At 41.7% G+C, this 27531-nt stretch overlaps 1 protein-coding gene across 2 annotated transcripts; it reads left to right on the top strand.

The window, feature by feature from the left end:
* Positions 1–11746: 11746 nt before the first annotated feature.
* cdc20 (cell division cycle 20 homolog) lies at positions 11747–19171 on the top strand. 2 transcript variants are annotated; one of them, XM_047368802.1, is made up of 11 exons: positions 11747–11901; positions 12263–12473; positions 12557–12693; positions 12766–12862; positions 12954–13079; positions 14739–14935; positions 15015–15109; positions 15197–15434; positions 17752–17877; positions 17982–18099; positions 18721–19171. In XM_047368802.1, exons 1-11 carry the CDS (start codon positions 11764–11766, stop codon positions 18897–18899), a joined length of 1662 nt encoding a protein of 553 aa, XP_047224758.1. In that variant the 5' UTR covers positions 11747–11763; the 3' UTR covers positions 18900–19171. The 2 variants fall into 2 exon arrangements, with proteins under 2 accessions (XP_047224758.1, XP_047224760.1); XM_047368804.1 differs by having other exon boundaries at positions 11768–11905.
* The last annotated feature ends 8360 nt before the right edge of the window (positions 19172–27531 follow it).

The following is a 27531-nucleotide window of genomic DNA, read 5'->3' as shown; positions in this document are numbered from 1 at the left end:
GCATCCGGTATAGATGCCCGAGCCACCTCAACTGGCTCCTCTCGATGTGGAGGAGCAGCGGCTCTACTCCGAGCCCCTCCCGGATGGCCGAGCTCCTCACCCTATCTCTAAGGGAGTGCCCGGCCACCCTACGGAGGAAGCTCATTTCAGCCGCTTGTATCCGTGATCTCGTTCTTTCGGTCATGACCCAAAGTTCATGGCCATAGGTGAAGGTAGGAACGTAGACCGACCAGTAAATTGAGAGCTTTGCTTTTCGGCTCAGCTCTCTCTTCACCACAATGGACCGGCACAGCGCCCCCATTACTGTGGCAGCCGCACCAATCCGTCTGTCGAACTCCCGCTCCATTCTTCCCTCCCTCGTGAACAAGACCCCGAGATACTTAAACCCCTCCACTTGAGGCAGGAACTCCCCTCCAACCTGAAGAAGACAAGTCACCCTTTTCCGGTCGAGTACCATAGCCTCGGACTTGGAGGAGCTGATCCTCATCCCAGCCGCTTCACACTCGGCTGCAAACCACCACAGCGCATGCTATAGGTCTTGGCTAGAGGGGGCCAGCAGGACCACGTCATCCGCAAAAAGAAGAGACGAAATCCACTGGTTCCCAAACCAGACCCCCTCCGGCCCTTGGCTGCGTCTAGAAATCCTGTCCATAAAAGTTATGAACAGGACCGGTGACAAAGGGCAGCCCTGCCGGAGTCCAACATGCACTGGGAACAGGTCCGACTTAGTGTCGGCAATGCGGACCAAACTCCTGCTTCGCTCGTACAGGGACCGGATGGCCCCTAATAAAGGGCCCCCGATTCCATACTCCTGGAGCACCCCCCACAGGGCATCACGAGAGACACAATTGAATGCCTTCTCCGGGTCCACAAAACACATGTGAACCGGTTGGGCAAACTCCCATGAACCCTCGAGCACCCTGTAGAGGGTATAGAGCTGGTCCAGTGTTCCACGGCCGGGACGAAAACCACACTGCTCCTCCTGAAGCCAAGGTTCGACTATCGGTCGGACTCTCCTCTCCAATACCCTGGCGTAGGCCTTACCAGGGAGGTTGAGGAGTGTGATCCCCCTGTAGTTGGAACACACCCTCCGGTCCCCCTTCTTATAATGGGGGACCACCACCCCAGTCTGCCAGTCCAGAGGCACTGTCCCCGACCGCCACGCAATGTTGAAGAGGCGTGTCAACCATGACAGCCCTACAACATCCAGAGACTTGAGGTACTCAGGGCGGATCTCATCCAACCCCGAAGCCTTGCCACCGTGGAGCTTTTTAACCACCTCGGTGACTTCAGCCTGGGTGATGAAAGAGTCCAGCCCCGAGTCCCCAGCCTCTGTTTCCACCACGGAATGCGTGATGGCAGGATTGAGGAGATCCTTGAAGTACTCCTTCCACCGCCCGATAATGTCCTCAGTCGAGGTCAGCAGTCCCCTGCCCCCACTATAAACAGTGTTGGCAAAGCACTGCTTCCCCCTCCTGAGGCGCTGGACGGTTTGCCAGAATCGCTTCGAGGCCAACCGGTAGTCCTTCTCCATGGCCTCACCGAACTCTTCCCAGGCCCGAGTTTTTGCCTCTGCCACAGCCTGGGCCGCAGCACGCTTGGCCTCACGGTACCCGTCAGCCGCCTCAGGAGTCCCACAAGCCAACCACAGCCGATAGGACTCCTTCTTCAGCTTAACAGCATCCCTTACTGCCGGTGTCCACCACCGGGTTCTGGGATTGCCGCCACGACAGGCACTGCAGACCTTACAGCCGCAGCTATGGGCAGCAGCATCGACAATAGATGCGGAGAACATGGTCCACTCGGACTCTATGTCTCCAACATCCCCCGGGATCTGGTCGAAGTTCTCCCGGAGGTGGGAGTTGAATACATCCCTGGCCGAGGGCTCCGCCAGGCGTTCCCAGCAGACCCTCACTATGCGCTTGGGCCTGCCAAGTCTGTCCGGCTTTCTCTTCCCCCAGCAGATCCAACTCACCACCAGGTGGTGATCAGTGGACAGCTCAGCCCCTCTCTTCCCCCGAGTGTCCAAAACATGCGGCCGAAGGTCTGTTGATATGACAAGAAAGTCGATCATTGACCTCTTGCCTAGGGTATGCTGGTACCAAGTGCACCAATGGACACCCTTATGTTTGAACATGGTGTTCATAATGGACAATCCGTGACTAGCACAGAAGTCCAATAACAAAACACCACTCAGATTCATACCCAACCCGAAGGCGCAGGGATACGACCCTCTCATCCACTGGCGTAAACCCCAACACGAGACGGCTGAGCTGGGGGGCAACAAGCAAACCCACACCAGCCCGCCGCCTCTCCCCGTGGGCCACTCCAGAGTAGAAGAGAGTCCAACCCCTCTCAAGGAGATGGGTTCCAGAGCCCACGCTGTGCGTGGAGGCGAGCCCGACTATTTCTAGTCGATATCTCTCAACCTCCCGCACAAGCTCAGGCTCCTTCCCCCCCAGCGAGGTGACATTCCACGTCCCTAAAGCCAGCCTAAGCATCCGGGGATCGGGCTGCTGAGGTCTCCACCTTCGTCCCCCACCCAATCCTCTTTGCACCGGTCCCTCACGGTTCCCCCTGCAGGTGGTGGGCCCACTGGGGGATGGCCTCGCGTCTCTCGTTCGGGCTTGGCCCGGCCGGGTCCCGCGAGGAGCAACCCGGCCACCAGGCGCTCTCCGACGAGTCCCGACCCCAGGCCTGGCTCCAGGGTGGGACCCCGGCTCCGCCGTACCGGGCGACATCACGTGCCTCGATATTTTGTTCTTCATGAGGGGTTCTTGAACCATTCTTTGTCTGACCCATCACCTAGAACCTGTTTGCCATGGGAGACCCTACCAGGGGCATTTAGGCCCCAGACAACATAGCCTCTAGGATCATTTGAGCACTCAAACCCCTCCACCACGTTAAGGTGACGGTTCAAGGAGGGGCACGATAATTATATAAAATAATATTGTTAGATATTGTTAGATGAACATAGTCAAAACCAAAAAGATTAAATTATATAGTTGTCACATATCTAAGTAGTTAATAGGATATCAATGGCAGTTTTATAGTTAAATGCATAACATAGCAGCATTTTCTACAGTTGTGGTTTTCCACAATTCTTCCTATGTCACTGAAAGCCTACTGTATTTTATATCATTTTGAATCTTTACATATAAGGTCTACCAATCTAGGCAAATATATAATTGTTATCTGATCGAAGCTGATAAATAACACTGTAATATTATTATAACATATTTTTAATAAAAGTATTAATATAATATATAATAATAACAATCCTTTTATTCGCAGTGGGATATATTGTATTTGTAACATGTTGCAACAATCCCCAAACAATGTTGTGACTGTACCCAAGTCTGGGGTCAGTTGCAACATCTGACTCTTTGAAGTCAGACGCAAATTTTGAAAAATGTACTATCTTTAATCAGCTTTCAATGATTTTGTCTATTAACAGGTAGATTTATTGTGTAAAAATTTGCTTTGTCTGGGCACGGCGCTGGTGGTGTAGGGGTTGGTGCGCGACCACCTGTGGAGGCTATGGTCCTCAAGGCGGTTCGAGTCCCGGACCCAGCAACCTTTGCCAAATGTCTCCCCCTCTCATTGCCCCTCCTTCCTGTCTGCCTACTATCAAAAATAAAGGCCTCTTGTGCCGATAAAGTTCTAAAAAAAAAAAAACTTGCTTTATCTAATCCTAACCATCTCCGAGTAACAAAGTCAAAAGCAAAAAGTGTTGCAACTGTACCCAGTCTCCCCTAGTATAGAAATGTCAACAGCATCCTTCAGAGGTTTGTAAAGCTAAGCCCATTCAAAGTTTATCAGGGGGTAATTCAACAGCATGGCTTGTAGTTGGAGTCAGTGCTTCAAGAGCCACCACACAGAGGAATCCGGGAACATGAGCTACAACTGTCACATTCCTTGTGCTAAGCCACTTTACACCCAGAGTCACATTAGTTGGGCTAAGGAGAAAACAGACTTGATTGTTGTTTTTGGTTCAAAATGTTTTTACATGAGAGTAAATTTTGCATTTAATTTGAAAATCAAAATCTCAGAGTCCAATGTGAAGTCAGTGGTGATTGTGAGAACCATGCCATCTGCTGATGTGTTTATCAAGCCTAAAGTCAGCCCAATCGTCTACTAGGAAATTTTAGCACACTATATCCTCTGCTGATGGGCTTTATTCAGGTGCTGATTTCATTTTTTAGCTGGACTTATATATGATTAATTGGTTTCATGACCATAGTATCTCTGTGCCTGATTGGCCATCAAACTGGCCAGACTTAAACCCATAGAAAAGCTATGATGTACTATCGAAAAGAAGAGAAAGACACCAGATTAAACAATGCAGACAAGGTCAAGGTCACTGTTAAAGCAACCTGGGGTTACTCTACATCTCAGCAGAGCCACAGAGTGATCACCTGCCATTCTACATTGATGCAGTAATTCATGCAAACATCTTATGCAGTCCTGGTCCAAGTATTAAGTGCATATATTGTTTATGGAGATACATTTCAACAACAAAATGAACAACATTTCTGTAATAAAAATCCTTTTTAATTGTAAACTTTTTGAGAAACTGATCTTTGGGATTTTATTGGCTACAGGACATAATCATCAAAAAAATAAATCAGTTTTTTAAAAGATATTTTAATTTATTAAACTGCATTATGAAGGGTGACTGACTGCATCTGAAAGTGATGAGTAATTATTTTATTTCCAACTAGAATTAAGGGCTTTCACATTAAGTTTACTGAATCCACCAAATAATGGTGAACTCATTTGTTGTTTAGAGCAGCAATGTTTCTACACTAAGGTTTTGGTATGATGCTTTGGATCACATAATCAATTCATTTCATACAAACATTTTTATCTAATTAATTATTTTTATTTAATCAAATAAATAACTGTATTCAGAATTCCTGAAATATAAATACAACAAAGAAAGAAACAATTAATTCTGATTTGCTTTTGAAATTATGCCATGACTTTTTTGAAAACATAATCAAAATAGTAAATTCTTGAGAAAACTATAAATACATTGGATATAATTGTACATTCTATGATTAATATGTATTCTAAATATATCCCAAATTTATTTTTATCAAAATGCATGAGATGTGGCATATGTATTTTATATGTACATATATATTGTATGTATAAATATTTTAAATTATGTTATTTTTACTTGTTATTTAATCTAATTATATTTAATACCAAAGAAAACTCACCCATCAGTCCTCAATGACTATAGACCTGTTGCCCTGACATCTCACATCATGAAGGTCCTAGAGAGACTTCTGTTGGCCCACCTGAGTAAGCAAACAGTAAACCATCAGGACCCCCTTCAGTTTGCTTATCGCTGTGGAGTTGGAGTTGAAGATGCCATCATACACCTGCTTCAACAAATCCACTGTCATCTGGACAAAACCAGCAGCACTGTGAGGATCATGTTCTTTGTTTTCTCCAGTGCATTTAATACAATCCAACCTGATTTGCTTTGTCAGAAACTCCAGAAGACTCAGGTGGAGGCCTCAACAATCTCCTGGATCAAAGACTACCTGACATACAGACCACAGTTTGTGAGACTGAAGGGTTGTGAATCTAACCAGGTAGTCAGCAGCACAGGAGCACCACAGGGGACTGTACTCTCACCATTCCTTTTCACTCTGTACACCTCAGACTTCCAGTACAAGACAGACTCCTGTCATCTGCAGAAATACTCGGATGATTCTGCAGTCGTGGGGTGGATCAGAGATGGACAAGAAGCTGAGTACAGGAAGGTGGTGGACCGCTTTGTGGCATGGTGTGGAAACAATCATCTCATTTTGAACGTGACTAAAACAAAGGAGATGATTATAGATTTTAAGAGAAACAGGAATAAGTCAAAAACTATTTCCATCATGGGAGAAGAAGTGGAGGTGGTGGAGGAGTATAAATACCTCGGTGTTCACCTGGACAACAGACTAGTGGAGATGCAACTGTGAAGCCATCTACAAGAAGGGACAGAGCAGACTGTACTTCTTGAGGAAGCTAAGGTCCTTTGGTGTTTGCAGCAAGATGCTGCATATCTTCTATAAGTCTGTTGTGGAAAGTGTGATCTCTTCTACCATCATCTGCTGGGGAAGCAGCATCAGAGCCAGGGACTTAAAAAAACTCAACAAGCTGATAAAGAATATAACTTCATGAGACTGTCCTACAACAACAGAGTGTCTTCAGTCAGAGGCTTCTTCAGATCTGCTGTAAGACAGAGCGCTACAGGAGATCCTTCCTGCCCACAGCCATCAGCATCTACAACTGCTCTTTGAGGAAACCTTCATAATATGAGCTATAACAACATTTAATTTCCCTTTGGGATTAATAAAGTATTTTTGAATTGAATTGAATTGAATTAATTATGTAGAATTATAATCTAATCACAGAACATAAACAACAAACAATAGAGGGCGACAGATTTTAGAAGAAGTGGTTTGTTTTCTAGACGTCATTGTCGCAGGAAATAGCCACCACCAATCACAATAACGCGTTTGTTCACGTTACCGTGACAACTGCCAGAGCCCAACGGCGGGCAAGGAAGGATTGGTTGGAGGCAGGATCTTGGCGCGAAACTTCGATCTGAAAACGTTGGTCTACTAAGAACCCCACAGTGGTAGAAATTATTTACTTTTGGAAGTGGCAGTAAAAGGCATAAACTGGTATGTGAATGGTTCAGAATGGATACACAGGAGGATAATATGGACTTTGATGAATGGACGCCAGTAAGTAGAGGGAGAGGACGCGGAAGAGGTAAAGCAAAAGAAGGAAAAATGTTAGACAGCCAAAGGAATAAAAGAGAGTTGGAAGAAAACAGTTCTGAAGAAGAGAGAGTAGTTAGGAGGAAAATCGGAAGGGAAGAATGTAAAATAATATTAAAGATAAAAAATGAAGAAGAAAAAGAGAACCTGAGTCCTATTTCACTATCTAGAGAAATTAAAAAAAAGATAGGAGATGTTGAAATGGTGAAGGTCTTGAGAGATGGAAATATACTGGTGGTGTGTAAAACTGAAGAACAAAGAAGAAAGGCTTTACAAGTTGAAAACATTTGCAAGAAAACAGTGACAGAGAGGAAGATTATAGGAGAAGATAAAATCATTCGGGGGGTAATTTATGGCATTCCTATGGAGGAAGATATAGACAAGTTAAAAAAAAGCATTGTTGGTGCAAAGGTAAAAAATCTCAAAAGACTGACAAAAAATGTAAATGGTGAAAGAGTAGGAAGCCTGTCAATTTTAATAGATTTTGAAGAAAAGGTGTTGCCACAAAATGTTAAAATAGGATATCTGAGTTTTTCTGTGAGGCCTTTCATTCCTCCACCACTAAGATGTTTTAAATGTCAGAGATATGGTCACATAGCAGCTGTCTGTAAAGGAAAACAAAGATGTCCAAAGTGTGGAGAAGATCACAGAATTGAAGATTGTGGGGAAGAAGTGCAGGAAAAATGTTGCAATTGTGGAGGGCAACATAGAGTTACATTCGGGGGATGTGAGGTAAGGAAGAAAGCAAAAGAAATCCAACAAATTAAAATGACTAAAAACATAAGCTATGCCGAAGCAGTCAAAAATGTACAGAAAGAAAGATCAAGGGATGAAGGTCAAATTAGGATTCAAGATTATCAACAAAGAAAAGTAGAATCAGAGGAAAATGTTACAATGTCTGTGGAAAAACTGATATTATTCATAGCTTATGTCATTAACTGCACTGAACAGGCTAAACACAAAACAGAAAAGATTAAAATAATAGTCAGAGGAGCAGAAAAGTTCTTAGGGTTTAAAGAAGGATCTTGGGAAAACATTAATAAAAAGTTGGAAACAGATGGAAGGCAAGGAGGAACCCCAGCTGATAGAAATATATGATAATATTACAGTGGAATGCAAGAAGTTTAATCGCTAATGGACAGGAATTTAAAGGGTATATAGATGGAATTGAAGAAAAACCAGAAATTATATGTATACAGGAGACGTGGTTAAAACCAAACCTAGATTTTGTGTTTAAAGGGTATAATAGTATCAGAAGGGATAGAATAGAAGGAAGTGGAGGAGGATGTGGAATATTTATAAAAGAAGGGATACAATATCAGATATTAGGAAAAGGCAAAGAGTTAGAATATATAGTAGTTGAAATTTACAATAAAAAGGAAAAGTGTAAAATAATAAATTTTTATAATCCATGTAAAATATTATCATTTGAGTTGATGGATGAATTAATGGGATACTTAGAAGGAAAAGTAATCTGGTGTGGAGATTTTAATGCTAACAGCACATTATGGGGAAAATGTAATGATAAAAATGGACAAGTTATTGAAGAAATAATGGAAATAAAAAATTTGGTATGTATAAATGATGGAAAAGGAACAAGAATTAATGTAAAAACAGGTACAGAATCTGTGATTGATTTAACAATAGTATCAAATTGTTTAGCCAATAACTGTGAGTGGGACATTGACAAAGATACAACAGTAGGCAGTGATCATTACCCCATTAAAATCATAACAGGAATATTAATAAATAACAGGAATACAGGATTATATAAAAGATGGAACTTTAATAAGGCTGATTGGGAAGAATTTAAATATTTAAGTCAAAAGAAATTGGAAGAAATAGATGAGTCAATTGATATAAATAGTTTAAATATAAATATCTGTAAAAAAATATTACAGGCTGCAGAAGAATCAATAAAAAAAGGAGGAAGAAAGAACGATAAAAAATTGTGCCATGGTGGACAAAAGAATGTAGTGAAGTAATAAAATTAAGAAATAAAGCATTTAAAATGTTAAAAAGTAACCCAATTTATCAGAATTTAATTGAGTACAAAAGAAAGCAGGCAAAGGTAAGAAAGATCATTAAACATACAAAAAGAGAATATTGGAGAAACTTTTGTAATACCGTAGGGAGAGAAACAAAAATTGATCAAATTTGGAAAACGATTAAAAGAATGAAGGGTATTAGAAAAGAATATGGATATCCTATATTAAAAATAGATAATACAACTATAACGGAAGATAAAGAAAAAGCAGAAATATTAGCTAAAACATTTAGTAAAATTCATAGTTCAAATAATATTAGTGAAGAGGGAAAGAAAGGTAGGGAAATCACAAAGATGAAATATAAAGAATTGATGCAAAATAATGTAGATACAAATAAATTAATAAATGAACCATTTACACAAGGAGAATTGAACTTTGTAACCAGGAAAACAAAAAATACATCACCTGGAAAAGATCAAATTTACTATACGATGATAGAACATCTTAATGACAAAGCAAAAGACAAAATATTAGAATTATACAATAAAGTCTGGGAGGAGGGAGAGCTGCCACAGAGCTGGAAGGAAGCAATAATTATTCCAATAGCTAAACCAGGAAAAGATAACACAAAACCAGAAAATTATAGACCAATCGCATTAACATCAAATATTTGTAAAATAATGGAAAAAATGATTAATAATAGATTAACATATTATTTAAATATTAATGGATATATATCTAGAAATCAAAATGGGTTTAGAAAAGGGAGAAGCACAAATGACTCTGCATTATGTTTAGAATATGAAATTAGGAGAGCACAAATAAACAAAGAAAATGTAGTAGCTGTATTTTTTGATATAGAAAAAGCATATGACATGATGTGGGTTGAAGGATTATTAATTAAATTAAATAAAATGGGTATTACTGGAAAAATGTTTAACTGGATTAAAGATTTTTTATCAAATAGAACAATACAAGTAAGAATTGGTCAAGAATTGTCAGATAAATATATAATAGATAATGGTACTCCTCAAGGAAGTATTATAAGTCCGTTATTGTTTTCTATAATGATAAATGATGTATTTAAAAATATTGGTAAGGACGTCGGTTGCTCACTATTTGCAGATGATGGAGCTATATGGAAAAGGGGTCGTAATATCAAATTTATTGAAAAGAAAATACAGGATGAGATTATTAGAATAGAACAATGGGCAAATCAATGGGGATTTAAATTCTCAGTGGAAAAAACAAAACTAATGGTGTTTACACAGAAAAGGAAAAGAGAAAATATCAAACTAAAATTATACAATCAAGTTTTAGAACAAGTAAAAAATATAAAATTTTTAGGTATATGGTTTGATGAAAAAATTATATGGAAAGTACATATAGAAAAAATCATAGATAAATGCAAAAGAATATTAAACATTATGAGATGTATGGCTGGTGCTGATTGGGGAGCAGATCGAACATCATTAAAAAGAATTTATACAGGATTAATTAGATCAAATATTGATTATGCAAGTATAATTTATGGATCAGCAGCAAACACTCATCTTATAAAATTAGACAATATACAACATCAAGCTTTAAGAATTTGTACAGGAGCAATCAGAACCAGTCCAATAGCAGCACTTCAGGTAGAGATGGGAGAGATGCCATTAGATTTAAGAAGGAAACAGTTAGCATTAAATTACTGGATAAACTTACAAAGCAATAATCTGGATCATCCCACATGTGATATTTTAAAACCATGCTGGGAAAAAGAAAAAAAACAAGTTAAGAGTTTTGGTTGGATTATCAATAATATAGCAGAAAAATTTCAAATATATGAAAAAGAAATAAGTTTAATGTTGCCTTTGCCAGTAGTGCCACCGTGGCTGTTACCAGAAGCAGTGGTGGATATGGCATTGATGGAAAAGAAAAAGGATCCAAAATGTAGATTAGATTCAAGAATAATACAAGAATATATAAACAATTACTATCATTATGTCCAGATTTACACAGACGCATCAAAAACAGATGAAAAAATAGGAGTAGCATTTGTAATACCAGAATTTAAAATAAAAGTAGGAAAAAGAATTACAGATGGATTATCAGTATATTCAGGAGAATTATTAGCAATATTGTTAGCAGTGCAGTGGGTGGAGGATATAAAACCATTAAAAACAATCATTTGTTCAGACTCAAGTTCAGCATTATTAAGTTTAAAACATAATCATTCAGAGGGTAGACCAGACATTTTGTTGGAAATAAAACTTACTTTATTTAGAATACAAAGAATGGGATTAATATTAGTGTTTTTATGGGTACCAGCACATGTAGGAGTTGGAGGGAATGAGAAGGCGGACAGGATAGCAAAGAAGGCAACACAAAACAACATTAGCTTTATAATAAATATTAGTAGGTCAGAGGCAAGAAATATAATTAAACAGAGAATCAGGAAAGAGTGGCAAAAAAGGTGGGATGAAGAAAAGAAAGGAAGATGGTTTTACAGAATCAACAAGATAGTAGGAGAAGTAAGAACAGGAAGAAGGAGTAGAAAAGAGGAAAGATTAATTACAAGATTAAGACTAGGACATACAGGACTTAATTCTACATTGTTCAAGATAAAGAAACATAATACAGGAAAATGTGATTATTGTGGAGAGGAGGAAACAATAGAACATGTAATATTGAAGTGTCAGAAATATGAACAAGAAAGAACAATTTTAAGGAGAGAATTTGTAGGTATTAAAGAAAATTTTATATTGAGAGATACTTTGCAAAGAAGTTTAGGTAGCAAACATATTCAAATTATAATTAGATTTTTCAAAAGCACTAAATTAATAAATAAAATTTGATTGTTGTAATAGTAAATAAGATTTAAAACCATGAAGAACCACACTCCATACCAGTTGGTGGCGGTAATGCACATCTTCAAGTTATTTGCCAACTGCCAAAAAACAACACAGAAGAAGAAGAAGAGCCCAACGGCGGCGTCTTGAATGAGCCAATCACAGAAGAGCTGTGTGGGATTTAAATCGTGTGGCGTTACATCCACGAAATTCAAATCTCACAAAGAGAGGAGAGAAACGCGAGTCATTCTTTTAAACGAGAGGTCCACGTTTTCTTCAGGAGGAGACGTTAGTATGTCTAATTTTTAAGTTGCAAATCTGGTAGTGGAGTAGTTGTCTTTCTGCTTTTGGTCTTACGGTCACTTTTGTTTAGATACGTTTTTTTGGAACATGCTAATTATGTAAAATTGGTTTCGTGTATTTTTTGTAGATCCACAAATATATCAGTCCTACCCCTTACCTTTGTGATACTGCTAAGGCTTAAGTTATTGTTTCTATTTTGAAGTGTTCCCTTAAATTACGTTGATGCGGCGTTGATACTTTTGGCTAGCATTAGCATGAGGCCGCCGTGTATAACATTTAAAACGAAGATTATTAGGGGTTACTAATCTGCATAAAATCGACACACCTTATTCGTGTGGATGTTCAGGTCTGTGAAAACCTGGATAAGATGGCACAGTTTGGGTTTGAGAATGACATCCACAGCATCCTGAAGCTCGACATGCCGATCACAAACGCTCCCATGGCGAGGTGGCAGAGAAAGGCCAGTTCATCAAACACCGCCGGCCTGAGCAGTTTGTCGCCTGGGAAATCTGCTAATGTGTCGCTAAGTTCATCCAAAACTCCAACCAAAACACCAGGTAATGCCTGTCATTAATGCCGGGGCGTATAGTTCAGAACGTCGAGTTGGTACCTTTTTTAAATTAGCGTATGATTTCTACAGGTAAAGGCAAGAAAACGCCTTCGAAGATGGGAGGCGATCGCTTCATTCCCATTAGGAGTAACAAACAGATGGACGTGGCAAACTTCCTGATTACGAAAGAAAATGAACCAGTCGATGCGAACACCTCTGTCTCATCAGTAAGCGACTTCCTTTAAAACATTTTATCCAGAGTTGAGGATTTTATTGAGCATGGCTATGTGTATTTATAGGAAAGCCAGAAATTTTGGTCCGTCACACTGAATGGATACAACATTGAAGATGCGAAGATCCTGCACCTTGGGGGGAAGCCACTGAATGCACCAGAAGGTAATAACCGCTTGCACACTTGCTTTCTTAAAGAAGTTGAATTCTTTCAATTTTCTGCTCAGCTTACTTTCTGATCCCCTTTGTCTTTAAGGCTATCAAAACAACTTGAAAGTCCTCTACAGTCAGGCTATGACTCCTGCATCTCTCAAAAAGAACAGATACATATCTTCATCTCCTGACAGAATCTTGGATGCTCCTGATCTTCGAAACGATTTTTGTAAGAATACCTCTATCCGCCGACCTAAAATTTAAGATTTCCAGTAAAAACAAATTTAACCATCCTTGTACAGGTCCTTCTCAAAATATTAGCATATTGTGATAAAGTTCATTTTCCATAATGTAATGATGAAAATTTAACATTCATATATTTTAGATTCATTGCACACTAACTGAAATATTTCAGGTCTTTTATTGTCTTAATACGGATGATTTTGGCATACAGCTCATGAAAACCCAAAATTCCTATCTCACAAAATTAGCATATTTCATCCGACCAATAAAAGAAAAGTGTTTTTAATACAAAAAACGTCAACCTTCAAATAATCATGTACAGTTATGCACTCAATACTTGGTCGGGAATCCTTTGGCAGAAATGACTGCTTCAATGCGGCGTGGCATGGAGGCAATCAGCCTGTGGCACTGCTGAGGTCTTATGGAGGCCCAGGATGCTTCGATAGTGGCCTTTAGCTCATCCAGAGTGTTGGGTCTTGAGTCTCTCAACGTTCTCTTCACAATATCCCACAGATTCTCTATGGGGTTCAGGTCAGGAGAGCTGGCAGGCCAATTGAGCACAGTGATACCATGGTCAGTAAACCATTTACCAGTGGTTTTGGCACTGTGAGCAGGTGCCAGGTCATGCTGAAAAATTAAATCTTCATCTCCATAAAGCTTTTCAGCAGATGGAAGCATGAAGTGCTCCAAAATCTCCTGATAGCTAGCTGCATTGACCCTGCCCTTGATAAAACACTGGACCAACACCAGCAGCTGACACGGCACCCCAGACCATCACTGACTGTGGGTACTTGACACTGGACTTCTGGCATTTTGGCATTTCCTTCTCCCCAGTCTTCCTCCAGACTCTGGCATCTTGATTTCCGAATGACATGCAGAATTTGCTTTCATCCGAAAAAAGTACTTTGGACCACTGAGCAACAGTCCAGTGCTGCTTCTCTGTAGCCCAGGTCTGGGGAATGCGGCACCTGTAGCCCATTTCCTGCACACGCCTGTGCACGGTGGCTCTGGATGTTTCTACTCCAGACTCAGTCCACTGCTTCCGCAGGTCCCCCAAGGTCTGGAATCGGCCCTTCTCCACAATCTTCCTCAGGGTCCGGTCACCTCTTCTCGTTGTGCAGCGTTTTCTGCCACACTTTTTCCTTCCCACAGACTTCCCACTGAGGTGCCTTGATACAGCACTCTGGGAACAGCCTATTCGTTCAGAAATTTCTTTCTGTGTCTTATCCTCTTGCTTGAGGGTGTCAATAATGGCCTTCTGGACAGCAGTCAGGTCGGCAGTCTTACCCATGATTGGGGTTTTGAGTGATGAACCAGGCTGGGAGTTTTAAAGGCCTCAGGAATCTTTTGCAGGTGTTTAGAGTTAACTCGTTGATTCAGATGATTAGGTTCATAGCTCGTTTAGAGACCCTTTTAATGATATGCTAATTTTGTGAGATAGGAATTTTGGGTTTTCATGAGCTGTATGCCAAAATCATCCGTATTAAGACAATAAAAGACCTGAAATATTTCAGTTAGTGTGCAATGAATCTAAAATATATGAATGTTAAATTTTCATCATTACATTATGGAAAATAATGAACTTTATCACAATATGCTAATATTTTGAGAAGGACCTGTATACTAAACACCAACTCTGCTCCAGATTTAAATCTGCTTGACTGGAGCAGTCGAAATATTCTTGCTGTGGCACTTAACAACAATGTGTACCTATGGGACGCCGCCCAAGGAGATATCCATCTTCTTATGAAGATGGAGCGTGAGGAGGACTATATCAGCTCATTGTCCTGGACTAAAGAGGGAAACTACCTGGCTGTTGGCACCAGTGACTGCAAGGTTCAGGTAAGTGTCACTATGTATGTATGGCTTCTAGCTGACGTGCTCGACATTTCCTGGATAAACGTGTACTTTTGTCTTTTAGCTGTGGGATGTTGAAAATCAGAAGCGCCTGCGCAGCATGTCTAGCCACACAGCTAGGATTGGTGTTCTGAGTTGGAATGACCATATTCTTTCCAGGTATAGATGCTCTGACACCTGATTGAAACTAAGATGGCCAATTATTTAGAAATATACCTGAAGGAACCTTCTCTTTCCTTTTCCCAGTGGCTCCAGATCAGGACAGATCCACCACCATGATGTGAGGGTGGCAGACCATCATATTTCTACACTTGCTGGTCATTCACAGGAAGTGTGTGGTCTCAAGTGGTCACCTGATGGGCGATACCTGGCCAGTGGCGGCAATGACAACTTAGTGTGTTTATGGCCTCGTGTGCAGGAGGGAAGTTCTAACAGAGATGGTCAGTTAATCCGCTGCTTGAATGAACATCAGGGAGCTGTAAAGGTGAGTGTCTTCTCCATTGAAATTTTTATGTTGACATGGTACAGGTCCTTCTCAAAAAATTAGCATATTGTGATAAAGTTCATTATTTTCCATAATGTCATGATGAAAATTTAACATTCATATATTTTAGATTCATTGCACACTAACTGAAATATTTCAGGTCTTTTATTGTCTTAATACGGATGATTTTGGCATACAGCTCATGAAAACCCAAAATTCCTATCTCACAAAATTAGCATATTTCATCCGACCAATAAAAGAAAAGTGTTTTTAATACAAAAAACGTCAACCTTCAAATAATCATGTACAGTTATGCACTCAATACTTGGTCGGGAATCCTTTTGCAGAAATGACCGCTTCAATGCGGTGTGGCATGGAGGCAATCAGCCTGTGGCACTGCTGAGGTCTTATGGAGGCCCAGGATGCTTCGATAGCGGCCTTTAGCTCATCCAGAGTGTTGGGTCTTGAGTCTCTCAACGTTCTCTTCACAATATCCCACAGATTCTCTATGGGGTTCAGGTCAGGAGAGTTGGCAGGCCAATTGAGCACAGTGATACCATGGTCAGTAAACCATTTACCAGTGGTTTTGGCACTGTGAGCAGGTGCCAGGTCGTGCTGAAAAATGAAATCTTCATCTCCATAAAGCTTTTCAGCAGATGGAAGCATGAAGTGCTCCAAAATGTCCTGATAGCTAGCTGCATTGACCCTGCCCTTGATAAAACACAGTGGACCAACACCAGCAGCTGACACGGCACCCCAGACCATCACTGACTGTGGGTACTTGACACTGGACTTCTGGCATTTTGGCATTTCCTTCTCCCCAGTCTTCCTCCAGACTCTGGCATCTTGATTTCCGAATGACATGCAGAATTTGCTTTCATCCGAAAAAAGTACTTTGGACCACTGAGCAACAGTCCAGTGCTGCTTCTCTGTAGCCCAGGTCTGGGGAATGCGGCACCTGTAGCCCATTTCCTGCACACGCCTGTGCACGGTGGCTCTGGATGTTTCTACTCCAGACTCAGTCCACTGCTTCCGCAGGTCCCCCAAGGTCTGGAATCGGCCCTTCTCCACAATCTTCCTCAGGGTCCGGTCACCTCTTCTCGTTGTGCAGCGTTTTCTGCCACACTTTTTCCTTCCCACAGACTTCCCACTGAGGTGCCTTGATGCAGCACTCTGGGAACAGCCTATTCGTTCAGAAATTTCTTTCTGTGTCTTACCCTCTTGCTTGAGGGTGTCAATAGTGGCCTTCTGGACAGCAGTCAGGTCGGCAGTCTTAGAGAATCTGTGGGATATTGTGAAGAGAACATTGAGAGACTCAAGACCCAACACTCTGGATGAGCTAAAGGCCGCTATCGAAGCATCATGGGCCTCCATAAGACCTCAGCAGTGCCACAGGCTGATTGCCTCCATGCCACGCCGCATTGAAGCAGTCATTTCTGCCAAAGGATTCCCGACCAAGTATTGAGTGCATAACTGTACATGATTATTTGAAGGTTGACGTTTTTTGTATTAAAAACACTTTTCTTTTATTGGTCGGATGAAATATGCTAATTTTGTGAGATAGGAATTTTGGGTTTTCATGAGCTGTATGCCAAAATCATCTGTATTAAGACAATAAAAGACCTGAAATATTTCAGTTAGTGTGCAATGAATCTAAAATATATGAATGTTAAATTTTCATCATGACATTATGGAAAATAATGAACTTTATCACAATATGCTAATATTTTGAGAAGGACCTGTATATGGATGTAGTACTACAAAATCTGCTCATTATGGAAAAGTGGAAAGAAACCTTTAGAAATACTGTTTGCCAGAAGCCAGGCAGGACACAGCAAACAACACATAGAGGAGGTTTAGCTAATGAAACTAGATCAAAGCAGCACTTTTTAGCATAGCTCAAACACCATTCCTCACCCTAAACCACACTGAAATGTTGTCGGTTGCATCATGCTGTGGGGAAACTAAGGGTTAATGGAAGAACTGATGCAGCTAAATGTTGGGTATACCTGGAATAAAACCTGTTCCTTCTGGAAAAGACTTGACTGTTGGATTACCTTCCAGACAGTGATTACCCTTAAACGGACAGAGCTGCAAAGGAATGATTTAGACAAAACTGTGGGTTTTAATGGCCAAATAAAGTCAGTTGGCTGTATGTACAGCTACACACTTTGTTCACAGATGAAATACACTGAAAGTGTGACAAGATTCATTGATATGAATAGTGCTGCAAGCCAATAAAAGCATATTTTATGTATTGAGCTGCCATGACGTCTCTACTGCAAAAGCATCATGTCATTAATTTCTGTTGTTGTAGGCTTTGGCCTGGTGTCCATGGCAGTCAAACATCCTTGCCTCTGGCGGCGGCACTAGTGACCGTCACATTCGCACCTGGAATGTTAACACAGGCTCCTGCATCAGTTCACTTGACACTCAGTCCCAGGTAATGGCACTTTTTTTTAAGCCTGGGAGTTTCAATGTGCTTTTTTTAAAAAAAAATTTATTTCGTGCCTTTCCTAAGTTTACAACATGTGTCCTAAATTGCAGATCTCATCGCTTTTGTTTGCACCCAACTATAAAGAATTGGTCTCTGCACATGGGTATGCCCACAACAATGTTGTCATTTGGAAGTATCCCTCTCTTACCAAGGTTGCAGAACTTAATGGTAAGTAACAACTTTGGCTTTATCTCTACTGTACTTTACCCTTTTATTGTATAATCAATTTGATCACATTTGGACAACCCCAAATACATGCAACTTAAAAAATCTTACTGAATCCTGATAGGTCCAACCCCACTGAGGTATTTCTCTGGTTCAATTCAGAAGCTAATTTGTGACATCTTTTTTTTTTTTTTTTAAATGTATCTAATCATAATACTGTGAATCAGAACTGTAAGTCAGTTTTAAAACGATATTGGTTCAATATTGCCTTCTATTGGGAAGCTGGAGGCAAGGAGAGCTATGGTCAGATTTTTACAGGTGCTGCAAATTTAGCATCTCGGTCCACCTAATTTCCATCCTCTTGGCATTGAAAGATAAGAAATCTGGTCTGGCGCCCTAAACGCCTGAGCAACGTCTTGTAACATGCTCCATTTAAGAACGGACGTGTTTTCTTGTGAAATATCAAACTGATTATGCATGGAGTTGAACGCTTATGATCACATTACCCAAGGAACGTTTCTGAAACCTGCTACTGGAGCAGGATTTGAAGGAAATGTCAAATGACCTTCTTGCATGAGTTAAATTTTTTATTTTTAATAAAAATGTTTTTTTTTTTGCTTTTAGGCCATGATGGCAGAGTTCTCAATTTGATTTTGAGCCCAGACAATACAACTGTAGCAACTGTTGCTGGAGATGAAACCATCCGTCTCTGGAAATCCTTTGAAATGGATCCTGCAACGAAGAAGTCTAAAGAGCGGTTGGTCAAATCAGCTAGCAGTGTCATTCATCAATCCATCAGATAGTTTCCCTTGTCTCTATCTTTTATTTTTGAGATGTTTTGGTTATGTGAGAAAATTGTATTTAAACCGTAATAAAAATTACCACCCAGTTCTTGCTACGGTTGGAAATTTTATGAGTGTTTAGTCTCAATTGTTTAGAGACATGTTTGGTGGTTTTTTTTTTTTTAATTTAATTTAAATTTTTTTTTAGCTAATGTTTTCAGAGAGCAATGGATTTTATTAGCATATGCATTGTAATCATTTAACCAGGCTTTTAATAAATCATGTTTATCAAATGTACTTGTGTGATTCTTTGTATACATTTTGGATATTCATTTGTGGCAGCACTGGGACTTGGGTTTGATTTAAAAACTTTATTGGTTCATGTTGTTCAAACTATCTTGACGAGGAAGAGCTGCAGGCTCTGTCATACTGTAATGCCATATGACCCCAAAAAGATGTTTAAAAGTCTGATTATTAAATACAGACCAAGCAGTTATTGGTACACCCCTTGCCTGTGGCTAAAGCATTTTAATTAAATGGATCAGAGTTTCTAAGAACCAGGTTGGGGACTCGCTTGATGGCAAAAGACTTATTTTTGACTTGATTACCAATGATTATTATTCGGTTGAGGGAATCATTACTTTTTACATTTTCCGTTATCAGTGGCTGTCCGTGTAACTTTGAACGTTTTCGCGTTTCCTGCCACTAGATAGCGCTATAGACCTACACAAAATGGATTCACATGGGAAACTGAGGCAGACTTACCACTTGATGCAGATGCTTGAAGGTTAAAATGGAGAAAGTAGCAACGAATTCAAATGTCATTAGCTCATTTAAGAAGAAACGAGCTTAGTTCATTTTTAAAAATGGCTTGTAAAAAAATAAATTGGTGCAGGCTGACTAAAACTTCATTGTACCCATCAGTGTTCCTGTGTTTTTTTTTTTTTAGCTCATCCTGATCTAAAGGAATGTGGCATTTAGAGACCTGGTGATACTTCAAACATGTTGGAACACGGCAATGAATCTTTAACAATAGCATTTGTCATTACATTTACCCCTTCAAAAGTTAGAGAAATCTAATTATTTGCTAGTACTTTGTGCTGCAGTGCACATTTGAATTATATAGTAATTTTTTACATTTTAAATGACCAGCCTCAAGGATGTGGAGGGTTGGTCAGTAGGTGGAGCGAACTGCTATAATTAAAAGTATAAAGTTGACTTGCTGTGCAGGACAACGTTGGTTACGTACTGTAACCCCAGATTCTATGAGTATAGGCGCAGGCGAAGCAGGATGTAGTCTTTGCCTCACTGGGTCCATCCAGTCCACAACTGAAGCATCTGCTCGCATAAAATGAAACCAAACTCAGCCTTCTGAATGCGTAATTACGCACTCCAAGCGTCCTGCGCATCACAATGAACAGAGAAGAATATCTCTGGTCAGGGAAAGGCTGAGATAACAGACCCGCTGCTGTAAATAGGAAAACGAAGGTTACGAACTGTAACAGTGTAACGATGAGCAGAGCAGGTCAAAAAATCTCCAGGAGGGAACGTGGAGACAGATCAGCAACTGGGTCATGCGTAATGATGCAGCATAACAAACCCCCGTGTGCCACAGGCAACACAACAGAGGAGAATGACCTCTGTTCACACGGAGGCTTAATAAAATACAGCCGCAGTGACAATAACAGCAGAAGTCACGAACCGTGGCTGATAAATATTATGGCACCCTGCGTCTGCATGCAGGAAAGGGTGACCCAATAGTAAAACGCAACGAAATAACCATTCTGTCAGAACCCTGAGAACAGAATGAGTCATGGAGAAACCTGATACACCTCACAGGTAAAAACACCGCGGTGAAGTCAGTTTGAAGTTGGTTATTGGACACTCAAGCTCCGCGGATTCAGCGGCATCAGCCTCCTGTTTCGGCCGGCAAAAGCAGGCTGATTCCGGGCAACTGCTCTCTGCTGTCTCGCTCCTCCAACACACGGTGGTTCGCTTAGGGACCGTCAATAAATGTCCGAACCAAACACTCGGGAGAAAAAATAAAATAAAATAAACTTTCATGTTTTGTAACCCAGTGACACAAAATTCATGTCAAATCATCATATTAGACGAGAAAGATGTGGCACACTAATTTATTTTGAATTTAAGTGCATTTTCTATTTTTTATGAATTTGTAATATTACAATTCGCCATTTTTCTTCAATAGCTTTGAGATCATGTGACCAACTCACACAAAATCACTCTTAAATCATCCTACTGGACTGGGAGAAGGAGGCACACTCATTATTTTCTCATTTAGATTGATTTCCTATTTTTTATGAATTTGTTGTATTAAAATTCACCGTTTTTCTTCAATAGCTTCCAGGTCATGTGACCAATTGATACAAAATATGTACGAAATTGTTCTACTACACTGGATAGATGAAGCACACCTTTTTTTTTATTTTTTATTTTAAGTCTTTTTATATTTTTTAGGATTATTTCTAGTTCAAAATTAGCATTTTTCTTCAATAGCTTCTAGGTCATGTGACCCACTGACACAAAATCTGTCTGAAATTGTTCTACTAGACTGGATAGATGAGGCACACCCTTTTTTATTCCATTTTAAGCATTTTTATATTTTTTAGGAATTCTTTGGGTCACAAATTAGCATTTTTCTTCAATAGCTTCCAGGTCATGTGACCCACTGACACAAAATCTGTCTGAAATTGTTCTACTAGACTGGATAGATGAGGCACACCCTTTTTTATTCCATTTTAACATATTTTTATATATGTAAGAATTTCTTTCTCTTAAAAATTGTCATGTTTCTTCAATAGAAAGATAGGGCACATCCACAGTGAGAGACATAATCTAAAAAGAAAAAAAACGAAAATCACAATGTATGATTTTTTTAATAAGTTATTTGTGTGTTACTGCTGCAAATAAGTATTTGAACACCTGCCAATCAGCTAAAATTCTGGCCCTGTTAGTCCGCCTCTAAAAAGTCCACTTCCACTCCATTTATTATTCTACATTAGAAGAACCTGTTTCAGGTCGTTAGCTGCATAAAGACACCTGTCCACCCCACACAATCGGTAAGACTCTAACTACTAACATGGCTAAGTCCAAAGAGCTGTCCAAAGACACCAGAGACAAAATTGTAGACCTGCACAAGGCTGGAAAGGGCTATGGAGCAACTGCCAAGCAGCTTGGAGAAAAAAGATCAACTGTTATAGCAATTATTAGAAAATGGAAGAGGCTAAACATAACTGTCAATCTCCCTCGGACTGGGGCTCCATGCAAGATCTCACCTCGTGGCGTATCAGTTATCTTAAGAAAGGTGAGGAATCAGCCCAGAACATACGGGAGGAGCTGGTCAATGACTTGAAGAGTGCTGGCACCACTGTTTCCAAGGTTACTGTGGGTAATAGACTAAGACGTCATCGTTTAAAGTCATGCATGGCACGGAAGGTTCCCCTGCTTAAATCAGCACACGTCCAAGTCCGTGTTAAGTTTGCCCATGACCATTTGGATGATCCAGAGGAGTCATGGGAGAAGGTTCTGTGGTCAGATGAGACCAAAATATAACTTTTTGGTCTTAATTCCATTCGCCATTGTTATGATTCTGGCCAGTCTGCCTGCTCTGCTCTCACTCATGCAATTAACTCATCTGCTTCACCTGTCTTCTGCTGCGCTGCTGCGCAATCACCATCATGCCACACACCTGTGGAGCTGCAGTTATATACAGCCCTCTGACAGGCAGACGGTGCCAGATTTTCGAAAACATTTGTGAGTAGTTATCCAGCGTTCCTTCCTGACTAATCTTGTTCTGTGACCTTGCCTTGCCTCGCCTCACCGATTTTGCCTTCTTGCCTGCCCCTTGTCTGACGGATTGGATTTCTGAATTTTGACTCTGTTTTCTGCCTCTGCCTGCCCCTTGTCTGACGCCTCTAGCCCTGGAATTCGACTCTGTTTCTGTCCGTGGATTTACGTCTCAGCCTAACCACTGGCTCATCTCGGCCCCACCTCCTTCCTGACTGATCTTGTTCTCTGACCTTGCCTCGCTTCATGGTTTTTGCGTTCTTGCCTGCCCCTTGTCTGACGGATTGTATTTCTGGATTTCGACTCAGTTTTCTGCCTCTGGTTTTCTACCTCTGGTTTTCTACCTCTGCCTGCCCCTTGTCTGACGCCTCTAGCCCTGGAATTTGACCCAGTTTCTGTCCGTGGATTTACGCCTCAGCCTAACCATTGGTTTATTCAGCCTGAGCCCGCCTGGCTCTCTAGTCCGCCTGGAATTATTGTCAAGAGGGCAATCATAGCTCTGTGTTCCTGTCACAGTTTCAGCTGATTCCGCTGAGAATTTGGATCAGTCGGCAATCCGACTTCAGTCTGTTGGACGCTTCCTCATTAAGTGTCTGGATCACTTCCTCCTCTGGATTCTGTGCCTCATCCCCAGACTGAGAAGGTTAGTGGCTTTATCTAACTCCTTGCAAATCCTGAGTTTTATTCAGCCACTAACTAGTCTCTCTGTCCTCAGTGGTTCCTGGAAGCTGACTGCTGTTCTCCTGCTCTCTGATCCTGAGTTTCTGAATAAACCTTTTAACTTATCACTTTGTGTTTGGCTGAATTTGGGTTCTCTGTCTCTGGTTGTGATGGTAAACTCTGGCCATAAGATGGACCCATCGCCAGCACAGCAGTGGTGCACTAATGTTGAGCACTCTATTGCCCGTCTAGATTCCGGCATGAGGGAAATAATTTCTATGCTGTGCTCCATGACTCCTGCCTCCACACCAGTGCCCTCACAGCCAGTTTCACCCAAAGTTCCTGATCTTTCCGCTGTGGTAAGAGACCCTAGACTCACACCTCCTGAACTGTTTAAGGGAGATCCTGACCAGTGCCATGCTTTTCTTACTCAATGTGATATTCATTTTGAGCTTCAGCCTTCTTCGTTCCCTTCTGAACACTCTAAGGTGGCGTTTGTCATTTCCCTCCTCTCTGGAAAGGCTAAGCAATGGGGCATTGCTGAGTGGCAAAATGATTCAGTCACGTGTGCTTCTTATTCTACATTCTCCAAAGAGCTCATGAGGGTTTTTGATCCAGTTCTTCCTAGTCGTGAAGTTGCCAGACGTTTACACTCAATTAAACAGGGAGAGAGAAGCATCACATTTTATATCATTGACTTTCATTTATTGGCAGCAGACAGTTTTTGGAACGAGCATGCTAAAATGGATGCTTTCATCCAAGGTCTTAATGAGAACATCAAGGATGAACTGGCTACCCGGGACTACCCTGCCTCCCTTCACCAACTAGAGGACCTGGCAACCCACATCGATTTGCGGCTCACAGAAAGGAGGAGGGAGAGGCTTTATAGGGGGGTTAAACCTTCCTCAGCTCACAGTCCTGCTCCCCACCTAGAACCCAAGGTTCTTCTACCCCCTTCTGATCACCATTGTGACCCGGAGCCCATGCAGTTAGGTCGTTCAAAGATTTCTGCGGGGGAGCGTGATCGACGAAGGAAGAATAACTTGTATTTTTATTGTGGCAGACAGGGTCATGTTGCCTTCAAGTGTACGTTAAAAGCCCAGGCTCAGTAGAGGTGAGGACAACTCTACTGAGCCGAAGTCAACTGTCTGTCTCCTCATGCTCATTCCCTGCAACCATTCAAGTGTCTTTTACTTCTCATCAGGTGTCAGTGTTCATTGACTCAGGGGCGGACACAGAGTTTATGGATGAGTCGTTCGCCAAGGACCATGACATCAAGCTCCTTCCCACATCTGACACCCGTAATGTTCTGGCATTGGATGGTCATAGTATCAACAGTTCACACTACAAAACAGAGGTAATAAAGCTCACACTGGGGGGCAATCATCAGGACGAAGTCAAATTCAGGATCATCAACTCGCCTAAACTACCCATTGTTTTAGGGGCCTCTTGGTTACAAAAGCACAACTCCCACATTGACTGGCAAGCCAAAGAGACATTTGGCTGGGCTAAGTCCTGCTCGACCACTTGTCTGTCTTCTGCCTCTACAGATATTATTTTGGAGAATGACATTGAGGAGACATACCCTGATCTGTCTAAGGTGCTGCTCAAATATCATGCGTTTAAGGAGGTTTTCAACAAGTCCAGGGCCATGGCATTTCCACCTCATGGACCCTATGACTGCGCCATTGAGCTTCTACCAGGCACTTCTCCCCCTAGGGGTCGATTATATTCATTGTCAGGACCAGAGAACCAAGCCATGAGGAAGTATGTTCATGAGTCACTAAAAGCTGGTATTATCAGAACTTCTTCTTCTCCAGCAGGGGCAGGCTTCTTCTTTGTGGGAAAGAAGGATGGTTCCTTGAGACCATGTATCGATTACAGGGGTTTAAATGACATCACCATCAAGACCCAATACCCTGTACCACTTATGAACACTGTTTCGACCAGATTCAAGGCGCCAAGATCTTTTCTAAGTTGGATTTGAGAAATGCTTACCACCTTGTTCGTATCAAGGAGGGGGATGAATGGAAGACGGCATTTGACACTCCCACTGGTCACTATGAGTACTGTGTAATGACTTTTGGTTTAACCAGTGCCCCTGCAGTTTTTCAGGCATTGGTGAATGATGTCCTGAGGGACATGGTTGGACAGTTTGTTTTTGTTTACCTTGACGACATTCTGATTTATTCCCAGGATCTGGAAACTCACAGAAGTCATAATCGGACCGTTCTCCTCTGTCTTTTTCCAAATCATCTGTTTGTCAAAGCTGAAAAGTGTGAGTTTCACACCACTACCACTTAATTCCTTGGATTAATAATTTCTCCAGACCAAGTCATAGTGGACCCCTCCAAAGTCAAGGCGGTTTTGGAACGGCCTTCTCCTACTGACCGCAAACAGCTTCAAAGGTTTCTGGGGTTTGCTAATTTTTACAGATGATTCATCAGGAATTATAGCCTCGTAGCAGCCCTTCTTAATGCTCTCACATCGTCTAAGACAAGGTTTGTTTGGAACGAGATGGCAGAAAGAGCTTTTGTCAAGCTCAAAGGATTATTTACATCTGCTCCTGTTCTATGGTCCCCTCACCCCAATAAACGGTTCATTGTGGAGGTTGACGCCTCAAACACAGGGGATGGAGCAGTCCTAAGCCAAAGAAATTCTGATCACCGTATTCACCCATGTGCCTTCTTTTCTAGGACTTTGTCGCAAGCAGAGCGCAATTATGATGTGGGGGATGGAGAACTGTTGGCAGTCAAGTTGGCTCTCGAGGAGTGGAGGCATTAGCTAGAGGGGGCTAAGGAACCGTTTCTTGTATGGACAGATCATAAGAACCACGAGTACCTGAGATCAGCGAAGCGCCTTAATCCCAGGCAGGCAAGGTGTGCTTTATTCTTTGGAAGATTCAACTTCTCTGTTTTTCAGACCTGGAGTCAAAAATGGCAAACCGGATCCCCTGTCCAGAATACAGGAACCCCCCAAGTCACAGGCCTCTGGGGAAGATGAATTTATTCTCCTGGAATCAGTGAGACTCTCTGTCACCATGTTGGAGTTGGAGGGAGAGGTTAGAGATGCCACCAAAGACCTCCCTATCCCAACTTCATGCCCACCTGACCGGTGTTTTGTCCCAGAGCGCCTTGTAACCAAGGTACTTAATTCATGCCATAATTCACGTCTGTTCTGTCATCCTGGTATCAGCAGGACATTGCAGATGGTCCGGACTCAGTTTTGGTGGCTATTTCTTGTTAAAGATGTCACAGATTACGTCACAGCCTGTACTCAGTGTTCCCAAGCCAAGTCTTCTCGTCGCCCTCCTGCTGGACTCTTGCATCCCCTACCCATTCCTCCTCGTCCCTGGTCACACATAGCCATGGACTTCGTCACAGGTTTGCTGGTTTCTAATGGCTTCACAGTTCTATTAACTGTCATCGACAGATTTTCAAAGATGGTTCATCTAGTTCCTCTCAAGAAGCTGCCTTCAGGCAAGGAAATGGGGGACATTCTGACACGTGAGGTTTTTCGCCTTCATGGCATACCCACAGACATTGTCTCAGACAGAGGGCCCCAGTTTGTGTCACATTTCTGGAAAGTTTTTTTCCTTGCTGGGGATTACTGTAAATTTGTCTTCAGGATTTCACCCACAGTCTGATGGACAGACTGCCAACCAGGAGGTGGAGACCTAACTTCACGTACTATGTGAGTCAGACTACACTAAATGGTCTCAAAAATTACCCTGGGTTGAATATGCTGTCAACACCCTCCCGGCTAGTGCCACGAGGTTATCCCCTTTCCAAGTTGTGTTTGGTTTTCAGCCACCCTTGTTCACAGTCCAGGAGAAAGAAGCTGAGGTTCCTTCTGCTCAGGCCGCGGCCCTAAGATGTCAGCACATCTGGAGAAAGGCAAGAAGGTCTATGATCAGAATGTCGGAGGTGTAGGCATGCACAGCAAATCGTCGGAGGATCCCTGCTCCAAGCTACCAGGTGGGACAGAAGGTTTGGCTGTCCACCAATGACCTCCCACTTCTGGTTGACTCCTGTACGCTGGCACCTCGTTTTGTGGGACCCTTTCCCATATTATCAATCCTGTGGCTGTTCGTTTACGTCTGCCTCGTGCCATGAAAGTTCACCCTACCTTCCACGTGTCCAGGATCAAGCCCTATGTGGTGTCCCATCTCGGCCCCACCTCCTTC

The sequence above is a fragment of the Girardinichthys multiradiatus genome, chromosome 6 (genome assembly GCF_021462225.1).
Source record: "Girardinichthys multiradiatus isolate DD_20200921_A chromosome 6, DD_fGirMul_XY1, whole genome shotgun sequence".
Taxonomy (NCBI): Eukaryota; Metazoa; Chordata; class Actinopteri; order Cyprinodontiformes; family Goodeidae; genus Girardinichthys; species Girardinichthys multiradiatus.
Note: the sequence above shows the minus strand (reverse complement) of the source record. Positions and strands in the feature narration are given on the sequence as shown.